Raw genomic sequence first — 11,793 nt, forward strand, 5'->3', positions numbered from 1 at the left:
AAAGCGGATGAAAGCGGCGCACGCTGTTTATCAACGGGCCGCGCCCGCTGGAGCTCGTCGCCAAACTCAACAGAAAACTCCCATTTAGAAAAAAGACAACATACACACGCGCGCACACACACACAGGAAGTGCTGCGACGGACTTTTATTTGTAGTTGTTGGCGAGCGCGTTTTGCTCAGCACGGGCAGGGCGTCGCGGGCTCCGGGTCCAGGGCGAGGCCTTTGCTGATAAGGAAAGCTTCTTGTTTGGGTTCACGCCCGAGGAATTTCCTCAACATGTCCGACGCGTCCGCCGAGCCGCCGGGACCCAGGATGCGCTTCCTGTAGTCGAGACCCACCTGCACGCAAAGCGCCGCTTTCAGAAAGCACGCGCCGCCGCCGCTTTGTGTGCGCGCCGTGTGTTCGTGCATGTTTTTGTCCGGATGCGTGCGGGCGGCGGTCTCGCTCGAAACCCGAGTCGTGTCTCGACTCCCCCCGAACTCGAACGCCGGGATCGTCGGGGTCCGGAAGACGAGCCCCCGACGATCCCGGTGTTCGAGCGAGCGGCGAGTTTCGACGTCCCGTGGTTCGATGACAAGCGAACGCGCCGACTGAACATTTCGGCGCACTTTAAATTGCAGCGTTTTGGAATATATTCGGAATAAGATCCGATTCTCATTTACCGTATTTACTTACTTGCGGGCGGTTGAATGAAATCGCAAAACATCATTCAGGCATGCAGTCGAGGCAACACACTAGCCTGCTTCGCTGAGCCACGATCGGACCGCACTACATTTTATTCCTACTAATTCGCATTCACGCGGCGGCGTCCGCGTTCGGAAGCCAGAAAGCTCCGAGGAGACGACGCGGGATCTTGGAAACGGACACGTGGGCCGGCTCGTCGGGAGAGGAGCTCCGAAGAATCGATTCCAATAAGAAAACCACATCGGGTTCTTTCTTTTATTTCCAGTAAGTCAATTCACCACAACGAATAAAAAGTAAATAGCGATGAAGAAAAACAAAACGTCATATCTTTTTCACTTTTTGGGGAATTAAGCTACATCAATTTCATTCAGCAATTGTTCATTAAAAATCAACAAAACCTTGTTAATACACTGAAATAATTCAATCAATCAACCAATTATGAGCAATGATTCCAAAATAGATCAAATGAATAAAAATCATTGATTGAATCCCATTTTTGAGGAAAACGGGCTTCATGAATGCAAACTATTGGTAAATGCCGGTCGGGCCTGTACTTGCATTTTATTTCGTCCATTTGAAGATTCTTTTCTTTGTCTTACTCCGAGCCCGCCCGCCGGCGCCCCCCGCAGGTACCGAGGACTCGACGGAGGCTCCAGCTTTTTCCGTTGCCGTTGCCTCTCTTCTTAAAACCCTTTTTTTTTTTCCTTTTGCGTTTAACTGCGCATGAGACTCTGCACTGTTGTCAAGTGTTTTTCTCACATTTCTATTCATTTGTTTTAATTGAGGTTTACACGGAGAGCACTTTGTGCGCTATAAATAAAGTTGAGTTGAGAGTTGTGCGTGCGTGCCACTGACCTCGGGGTTCATGATTCCTTCCCGTTTGAAGCGAGCGTAGAACATGTCCATGGAGAACACCTCACTCCACAGGTAGCCGTAGTACTGCGCGTCGTAGCCGTCTGACAAATGGCCGAACGTCGCCGGCATGTTGGTGCCTGAGGACGTACCGCATGCGTGTCACGCGACCGGCTGACAAAAACAGATCTCATCTCGTGACGGTTTTTCGGGATGCGAGGGACCTTCGGCCGTGGCCCGACGGTTAAGATCGTCGCCTCCCGCCACCGTGGGGGACCTAGGTTCAAGACCCCGACCGGCCCGCCCGCCCACATCCCCCGGACTCACGGCCGTGGTGTCCTCGAGCGAGACGCCGATACCTCGAATTGCTCCCCGGGCGCTTCGGCGGGTTCCACTAACGCGTGTACGTGTGTGTGTTCACTGGGATGGGTAAAATGCAGAGAACACATTTCGTGTGCATGCATGCATGTTCATGACAATCAAAAGGGATTCTTCTTCTTCGCTATTAATCACGGGATTGGGCGGCAGCAGAGACTTTCAAGATATTAATGCCTCAAAATCCACAATATTTTCACGCTTGCCTTTAAATGCAACGCTAAGGCCAGCCAATCACGAAACTCGTTTCACGGTCGACGACAAACATCCCAGGGCGGCAAAAAACGGGACGACGTGCGCGTGCGTCCTACGCAATTGATAAAGCCAGCAAAATGTATTTTTATATTCATCAGTTTATTGCAAAATCTTCTTCCCCAATTACCGTTTATTAGCCGATGACTGGTGTTTATTTGGTATTGTTTAATGATTCAACAAACGCAAATATGAGACGAAACTTTGTGAAAGGGAGAGAGACGTCTTGTCTACTAGTTCAAAAGGCTACTAGTTTTACATCCACCTGTGAGGCGGCTTCAGGTTATTCGACACGTTATTCTTTCGACAGCTGCACGTGACCGTTATTTTCGTACTACTATGTTCTTCTATCCATTGATGAGGATTCAGTTGGTTTGGTTCACGACAGCCGTCAGAAAAACGGCAAAAATGTCGATCGTTGTTTTCCAAAATTAAAGCACAAGTTCGCCGAAGTCTTATTTTGATTTAACAAAAAGACCATCTGTGCTTTCATGACAGACTACAGAAGTCGGAGAATATTTACTGTTGAAAGGCTGAAATCGGAGGATTTGGGCAATGTTGAAGTTCAACAATGGCTGCAAATGATGGATTATCAAAATGGTTTGATTAATCGAGTACACGTGCAACTAACATTGTAATTTATATTAACAGTAATACAAGAATTAAAACAGTTTGCGTAGCATGATTTAATGCCGCAATCGAGCTCAGTGTGCTGCCCGCCTTGACCACCGGGAGGCAGTACTGTATAATTCAGTCACGCAAGCACAAACGAAGAAGTATAGCACTTCCTCTCCTACTCCTCCTGGAAGAGACTCAGTAAGATGCTGTAATATTTGTCATTTCTCACCGAGGAGAAAACATAAACATGGATTCTACCCGTCTACACGTGTAGCTATACCGGGCGTATAAATCTCCGAAACCACGGCTATCGATGCTAACCGTTCGTTAGCAATAGGCCAGCGGAGGCTATGTGGCCGTTGAAACGAGACAAGGTGTACTTGTCTTTGTTTTAAGCGGAGATGCTAACCCACAGCTCGAAGCGGACGGCCTCGTATGTGGAAAAACGTGTCCGTCGGGTCACCGGCGGAATTCAAACAGGGATTGAATTGAAATGTTCACCGGGAGAAGCGGGAATTCCGAGCACTTCCCAGCAGAGTCGCGCGTACTCGTCAGCCGGGTCCAGGCCGCTGCGGGTGTGCAGCGCCTGATCCACCTCGGCCAGAACGATCTGCCTCAGGTTGAAGAGTCCTGCGCACAGGTGATGTCGTCACACGTGTGCGCGGGCGGGCGGGCGTGCGCGGGCGCGTGCGTGTCTGACCCGTGTTGGCGAGGCGAGACTTGATGAGTTTGTCCAGGAGATGTTCCGGGATGGGCTGCCGGCTCTGATAGTGTTTGGACATTCTGCGCAGAGGTTCCTTCTCCCACACCCAGTTCTCCAACATCTGAGACGGAGCCTCCACGAAGTCTCGCTCCACGTGGGTGCCGCTGAACATGGCGTAGTCCGCCTACACGCGCAAACACATTTCAGTGCATGTCGTGTGGCGTTTTATCACGTTCAGCATGTCATCGTGGAGTGCGGTGGGAGCCACGTAGTGTAGTGCTCAAGTGCCGTGTATTGTTGTACAGTTTTGCCATGTGGCGTTATTGCGGCGCTCTAGTGTTGTGTAGTGTGGCTTTGTACAACGCGTCACGCGGTATTGTGTTGTACATCCTGCTGTTGTTATGCAGCGTCGCGTGCTATTGCTTTTTGCCTCGCTGAAGTTGGCCACCGTGGCGGCCATCTCCAATGTTCAAACCATGAAAAGCAAGACAACCCGGAGCCCAGCCAAAAGCCAAAACGCGGTGCCCAGTGGAGGAGCACTAGGATGGTCAAGGTCTCCACGTCAAAATGCAGGAAAGCTGAACTCCAAATTTAATATGACCTCTCGGACCGAGCCTGGCACGGTAACCTTTTTTTACGATGATCTATTTTCCCAAAAATGATCAGGATAAATGTTTGCCACTGATATAAAGCTATTAAAGCATAAGAATTCAAATACATCCTTTTCAAGCCCAATTACATTTCAGCCTAAAACGGCCTTGTACCGGCTGAAAAACAAGCAGGCCAGGAGAAGCTCATCCATGCTTTTATCTCAAGTAGACTTGACAATTGTAATGGTCTTCTGGCTGGACTCTCCCAAAAGAGGATTAACTGTTGCAGCTCAGGTTCTGACTACAACAGAGAGATCTGAGCATATTATACTAATTCTAAAGTCTTTACATTGGCTCCCAGTCAGCTAAAGAACAGACGTTAAAAGGTTCTGCTACTGGTCTATAAATCACTGAATGGTTTAGGAATATCTGAAACAAATGCTAATGGGATAGAAAGCCAGTAGGGCTCTGAGATCTGCAGACTCAAATCAAGCTAGTGGGGCACAGAGTCCAAAGCAAACATGCTGAAGCGGCATTTAAGCTGGTATGCTGCACACAAATAGAATACGTCAATCAGCCCCGAGTGTCGGTTTTTAAGTCCAGGTTAAGAACTCTTCTTTTTTCCTCATGCTTACGGCTGAGCATTTTCAAATCATTAAAAAAATATTTTTTTCCTAAGCTGAACATTCTTTTAGTAACTTTAGTAAGCCGTCTTTCATTTTCTGTACTCTGTTTTTCAATGCTTTTAATCACGTAGATCGCATTGAGTTCCCCCACCTTGTAGTCGTGTGGTGTGATATTATGTGCTGCGGTTGTGCGGCGTGGTATTGATTGTTGTGTAGTTACGCGGCGTAGTTGTAAAGTGTGGGGAAGCGGTGCAGCATTGACCTGTGCGCAGAGCTGATGCATGACATGTCCAAACTCGTGGAAGTACGTCTCCACCTCGTCGTGTTGCAGCAGCGACGGCGCGGCGGCCGTAGCCTTGCTGAAATTGGCGACCATGGCGGCCACGGACATCTGACGACGGCCGTCGGACAGGAGGCAACCGGGCTGGAGGCCGAAACACGCGGCGTGTCCGTACTTTCCCTCCCTGAGGGGGCAAATGGCGCACGCACACGTGAGCAACACTTACACACTACACCAAGAATCCCTGTGATGATAGATGGTCTCGCCACGCTGCACGATTTGCATATCCGTCGTCGACCAATACTGACACTCATGCCAGAGTAGCATCTGCCCCACTTGCACACTGACTGTGGAGTCTCTGCAACATTTGCACAATCGACATTGGCCCAGACGATCGCACTACTAGTCACTTTAAATTGCATACACTCCTTAAAGTCTCGGCGCCCTTTGCACCGGACTATTGCGATATTAGTCATTTGAACTGCTCGAAGTGCTAGAGGACTCTGCATCTTTTTGCACAATTGTTTTGTTTTTTGTCAATGTCTTTCCGTCTCCAAAGTGTTCTCTGTCAATTGACAATTGTCTGTTGTCGTACTCGAGCGGCTCCAACGACCCGAGACAAATTCCTTGTGTGTCGTTTTTTGGACACACTTTGCAAATAAAGATGATTCTGATTCCGATCTGAATTTAATCAGACGCAACCATTGCCATGTTCTTGCATTGGGACAGAGGAGACGCATGAAGGGGGATATATATCTATGTATGTGTGTGTGTATGTATATATATATATATGTCGTCTTTTTTTTTTTCTTCTTCATTGTACCTGTGTCAATGACAAAAAGATAAATTCTATTCGATATATGGTAGAATGAACTAATAACAGAAAGAACAAACCCAAAAAAAAAAAAAGATCTTTTCACAGTGAGCTTCCTTTAAGGGAATAACCCCTGACCCTGATTGTTTCGATTGTCCACATGCTTCCAAGAATGGGAGTGATTTCAGAGAAATCTTTTGCGCATGTATAAATAGTGCCTGTGTTGAATAAAGATCAGATTGCTACTACCGCTAACCATCTGCATCTTATTGGGCCATATATTTATGCGTGACAAACGCAACAATGCATACACACCACACACGCCGGGCCATGGGAGTCCTCTGCTCACCTGGGGTACAGGTCCAGGTAGAACTGTCCCACCACATGCCCCTGGCTGAGGTCCTTCACGGAGTACACCTTGACGTCAGGGTGCCACACGGGGGCTCCCTCCAGCAGCTCAAAGGTTAGACCCAAGAGCTCCTGGTAGATGTCCAGCAGACCCTGGGTCACCACATCAATGGGGAAGTACTCCTTCAGGAGGTTCTGGTCCACTGCGTACTGGGTCTCCTCCACCTGACGCCGCCAAACAAAGATATTTGAGGACCACCGGGTAAACTCAACTTACTCTTGGAGTCTTAGAGGTCTTATGCAAGTTTGGGAGATTCTTGTGAATGTCTTACAGGGGTCCCGAGGGTCTTAGCGGAGTCACGAAGGTCTTACGGTGGTCGTGCAAGGTCTCAAGGAGGTTGTAAAAGTCTTTGTGAAGGTCTTGCGGTGGTAGCCACGGTGTTACGTTAGAGCTGCACTCAATTTTAATCGTGATCACGAGTTTGGCTACCACATTTAAATTCAACTGCTGCATAACTAATAAAGCACTTTCTCAGCCGGCAGTCAGCTAACCACCAGGGGCCAAAGGCGTGGTTAAGGCTTCCTTAAGATGCCTATAAATAAGTGAACGCACCCAGCGGGAGCCATACGTCACTCGATGGATCAATGAGTGAGGGTTGTGTCGAGAGAAGAAAGTTCAGCCAAGATCAGAGTATCATGTCGAGGAGCAATCGCCTCAAAAAACAGCAACTTCCGTAATTTCGGATTCCAGAAATTTCACGCAGCCCTAGCTTACGGTGGTCATCACCGTGGTACAGTGGGTTGTGAAGGTCTGAAGGAAACGCTGAAATTCCTCGTGAAGGCCTTTCGGTGTATGTTGCGGTGTTATGGTGGGCATGAAGGTGTTTTACATGGCTTGTGGAGATGGCGGTTGTGAAAGCCTCTTTGAGGGTCTTCTGTGGTCGTTCATATCTTAGGTGGCTTGTAAAGTCCTAAAGGATTCGTGATGATTTATGAAGGTCTTTCAAAAGGGGTTGTGAAGCTCTTATGGTGGTTGTCATGGTGTTATGAAGGTCTTGAGGGAGTCCTAGAGGTCCTTGTGAAGGTCTTACAGGGGGACGTGTTTTCTGTGGGTCGTGAAGGTGTTACCTGTGTCATGAAGTAACGCGTGTCCCAGGCATAAAGTTGCCCATTGAAGGGAAGACCTCTCTTGTCACACTCTTCCTCCTTCAGCTTGAGGATGACCGAGCGCTCGGCGTCCCCCAAAGGTTTCAGCTTGCGGGACAGTTCCCCTGAGAAGAGATAACAAACCTTCAAGAGGAGGAGGAGGAGGAGGAGAACATCACGTTGTGTGATTGGTCCTCACCCAGGAAAGCGGCCACCTGCTTGGCAGACTTGGCCATGTTCATCTCGAGGACGAAATCTGCGTGGGTCCTGAAGCCGAGCAGAAAACTCTTCCGAGCTCGAAGTTCCACCATCTCCTTCAGGATCACAGAGTTCTCCTGCACAAATGTCACAAAGGCGCCACAGAAGGAGACGAAGAAGAAGAAGCAGCGGCAGCAGAAGGAGGAAAAGAAGGAAAAACAGATTAAGCACAAGGAGGAGGAGACTTGTCGTGAGGAGATGTCACCTCCTTGCAGCGCGAGTTGAAGGCCTCCTCCAGCTTCCTTCTGGTTTCTGGCACAAAGCATTTCTTCATGGTGGGAAAGTAGTGAGGATACTTGAGGGTCACCTTCAGTTTGTCTCCTTCTTTGTCCAGCGAACTCAGAAAGTCTTCTGGTAGGCCGCCTGGAGGAGTAGGAGCAGAGGAAAAAGACGAAAAAGAAGGGGGAGCAGAAGGAGAAGAAAAAGGAAGACGAGGAGGGGGAGGAGAGGAAGAAGAAGCATCTTTGACAAAAGCCGGTCGGTGGGACGGAAAGACGAGGGGTGAGCACGCGTAAGACGTCACCCACCGAGTTCCTCCCTGCTGAAGGTCAGACTGGTGGTGTCCTCGTTCAAGTTCTTGTTGAAGTCAATGCACAAGTTGCTCAATGTCTTCTTGATGCTCTTGATCTCCTGCACGCACGCACACGTATGCAAACATGTGACAGTACATCACAAACGTTGACGTAAACATGAAAACGCTTTCTTCAGATGGCGTCAGACCTCTTGCGTGTCTTTTGGAAGATGGAGTCCGTTCCTCTGGCCCAACTTGAGGAGACGTTCCATGTAGCGTTGGGACTCGGCCGGCAGGCTGCCCAAGTCCACTTGCTTCTGCACATGCAACAAATACACACACACACACACGCACCATCAAAGCTCTGGGGAAAGGGCCAAAACACATTGTGAAAAACACAAACGAAGTCCTGTCCTAAAAAGCAGGAAGTCCCGCCTCAGGGGAGTGGGGTCTGCATTTAAAGTCGGCCCGCGTGAGAGTGGGCGATGCGTCGCTACCTGCAAGGCGACGACCCTCAGGTAGACGTCCTCCCTCATGCTCATCTCCACGTCGAACTCCGACAAGCGCTTGTCGGCTTCCGTGCTGGCCGTCCGCACGTCTTTGCACGGAGAAACGTGCTGAGGGAAGTCCAGCATGTTCCGCTCCACTGAAGCGCACACCAACACGTGTACGCTTGTTAGTTTTCCCGATTCCTGTGGAAAAATCCTTTCCATATGCCGCGTTGCGCTGGGAAAGGCACGTCGAGCGCTCGCCGCCACCCTCTGTTGTTGTAACGCATCGTCCGGTTTTTCCCAGCGCGGTCCGGCTCCCCCGCGGCGCGGGCACGGAAGCTGTTCGAGCGAGGCGCCAGGGTCGCGGGCCGCCGGAGAATTTGAACACCTCGTTCGCCGTCCGGTCAACGCTTTCGGGACACTCGCGTTCGCAGAGTACAGCGGGGTCGTCGGATCGAATTTCCGAACGCACTCGATATGTCAAGCCGGGTGACAATTTGGCACGCGCGGCACCGCCGACGGCGGACGCGGTCGCCGCCATAAACGGTGCGTCACAGCACACAGCGCCGTGAAATAGCATCGCCTCTTTTCTCCATTTTTTTTTTCTTCGTCTGATATTTACATTTGTTTGAGGATCTTAAACATTCAAGTGCGGAAACAATGCAAAAATAATACTTTTCCACAACATTGTATTTGTATACTACTGCATATATGTACTTATGTATACAGTGTAAAGGACAACGGTGTTTTTTAAAAATATTTATTTTTTTGTTTTTTGGGGGGGGGGGTTTTTTTGTTTTTGGCTACTTTTGTTTTATTTATTATTCTTTTACAAATTATTTCTTTGCTTTATTTTCTAGCACTTACGGTGTAAGACATTTGTGTTGGAGTCTTAAAAGATTCAAAAGAAAACCTCCGACCACCAGTAAAGCGCTGCAACATACAGTATAGATTGAAAAATGTTGCGACGTATTCCAGACGGGCTTAATTGTCGATTTCGTTGGTTTTGTCCAAAGCGCTGATGTCGGCCATCTTTACACGGCAAACGCCAACTCTGCGTTCCTGCGCGGTTCAACGATGGCGGACAAAAGAGGCTTTGACTCGTTTACATTGACGCGGCGCTCAGAAGTTTCCGGCTGCACGGCCAAGCGCCAAATGAACACCGAGCCCCCGGTCCCGCCACTGCACAAAGTGCAACAAATTATTGATTTATTGACAATTAACTCCTTATCATCATCTGGTTTTGAATAAAGGGATGGAAATTAAAAGTTTTGTTGTTGTTTTTTTAGCAGATTCATCAATTAATCGAAGCAAATCAAAACAAAAACAACCAGTAAATTAGGAAAAGAATGGTAAATTGCAGCCCTAATTCACTTCCTGGTTTTGGTCCATAACACGTCAAAAAACGTTGACTGTTTCCCAAAGTAAAAGCAGACGTTTGCAAATGTCTTCTTTCGAAGTAACACAAAGATACGCAGTCTGCTTTCACGGAGGATGACAGAAGTCGGAGAACTTTGACTGCTGAGAGGCTGCAATTCTGAAGATTTGGACAATTTCAAGCACAACAAAGTCGCGAACAGATGACAAAATAGTCGCGGATGAATGTGATCGTCGATCGGTCGCAGCCACCCACCGGTGTAGTCCACCTCCACGTCGGCCAGCGCCTTGACGGTGTTGCGGAAGGTGACGGCGCTCGGGTCCAGAGCGCCCACGCCGTCGTACACCTTCTTGGTGTCGGCCATCAGCTGGTCGGCCATCTCGCGGATCTGCTCGGCGTTCGGGTCCCAACGCAGGCGGTTGACCGGACACGCGCCGCCGTCGCCGCCCAACGCCGCCTCACCTGAAACGGCGGAACCGACGACATTGCCGCTGCCGTCCATCAAACACGTCCGCCCATTTTTATTGGACTTTACACCGATGTGAGCGGCCGTTAATTAGCATTTTATGCCGATCGGCTTTCACGTCATAAGTCGCCGGTCCGATACTTGTATGTACATTTGCCGAGTATGTACAGTATGTAGTTTTAATTGAATCCCATTAAAAAAAAAAAAATCATTTTCCTATATTTAAGCAGAGTGTCAGTGTTCAAGCAGTGCACAAAGTTATAGTGGCTTTCAAAAATATGAAATGTACTTTTGAGGAATAAAACTTCACACGAAGGAGCTCCAAAAGTTTTTCTGAAAAGTTTGGGAAGCACTGCACTTCGTCAGTGAACTGAAAAATCCAGATCCAGAAAGATACTAGTACAAAACCAACTTCAACACTTTATCCATCCACGTTGTGACGTGTCGCTCTACTTCAAGATCTTTTCGTCATATTTATGAATTCGTCTCGTGGCCCAAACCAAACAACGGCCCGAAAACGCAAAGCCCCAGAAGAACAGCAGCATCACGCGGGAAACAAACTAAGAGTTCAAAAAGCCAACAACATTTTCACGAGTCAATTGGAGCCGCAATAGAAAAGGTTTTTGGTAAATGAAAACGATATCGACAGCAAGAAGTTGAAGAAATGCCATCATGGTCATCCAAATCCACTTCTGGATATGAGCGGCGACCATGTGCACTTGCTGACTTGAGCTTCAATAGTAGCGCAAGAAAACGAAATATTTGAATCGCGGGGGTCGCGTTTGATTCTTGCATTGATTGATTGGCGGATGCCAATTTGAGGCATTCAATGAAATTCAAAATACAGCCATTGGTAGGACGGAGCGAGCACGAGCAAGAGCACGAGCAAGAGCACGAGCACGAGCGGCTAGCTGGCTAGCTAGCAGGCTAACCGGCGGTCGCGCTCGTCAACCTTCGGACGGGTGCCGCCGCTCAAAAGAGACGCAAAGTGGACGAGTTGCAAGTGAGAGAAATCGGGGGTCAGTTTGGGGCTCACCTGCCGGGCTCATCTTGACGTTTTGCCGTCTTTTTCAGTCGCTCGGCTGCGCGCGCTCGTTTTGTGCACCGAGAAGCTCTCGTTGACGCGCCGGGGAAAGGACGGCGAGCGCATCCGGTGGTGGATTTCAAACGAAGGCTACACGTCGAGGAAAGGCGTGTTCGTGTCCTTATTTAACGCCTTTACCGCTGTCACCTTGTTATTCGACAACGCAATTATTACGCTTAAGCATGGTTACCACCGCTCACATTACAGTTTCACTCAAATTACAAATCAAGCATGCTCTTATTTGCTATATCTTATTTTATATACCGGAAAAGTAGGGACATTTCCAAGACACTGTAGACAACTTGTACGTTTTGTTG

At 48.8% G+C, this 11,793-nt stretch overlaps 1 protein-coding gene across 1 annotated transcript; it reads right to left on the reverse strand.

The window, feature by feature from the left end:
* Nucleotides 1–130: 130 nt before the first annotated feature.
* Nucleotides 131–11,541, reverse strand: thop1 (thimet oligopeptidase 1). Its single transcript, XM_061684601.1, has 14 exons — nt 11,429–11,541; nt 10,182–10,388; nt 8,555–8,703; nt 8,267–8,374; nt 8,074–8,176; nt 7,752–7,909; nt 7,488–7,623; nt 7,271–7,413; nt 6,144–6,367; nt 4,963–5,164; nt 3,482–3,668; nt 3,283–3,411; nt 1,540–1,676; nt 131–338 (listed from the first exon to the last, which is right to left on the reverse strand). The coding sequence occupies exons 1-14, from the start codon at nt 11,439–11,441 to the stop codon at nt 177–179; spliced, it is 2,058 nt and encodes a 685-aa protein (XP_061540585.1). The 5' UTR covers nt 11,442–11,541; the 3' UTR covers nt 131–176.
* Between the last annotated feature and the right edge of the window lie 252 nt (nt 11,542–11,793).

The sequence above is a fragment of the Phycodurus eques genome, chromosome 8 (assembly GCF_024500275.1).
Source record: "Phycodurus eques isolate BA_2022a chromosome 8, UOR_Pequ_1.1, whole genome shotgun sequence".
NCBI classification, from domain to species: domain Eukaryota; kingdom Metazoa; phylum Chordata; class Actinopteri; order Syngnathiformes; family Syngnathidae; genus Phycodurus; species Phycodurus eques.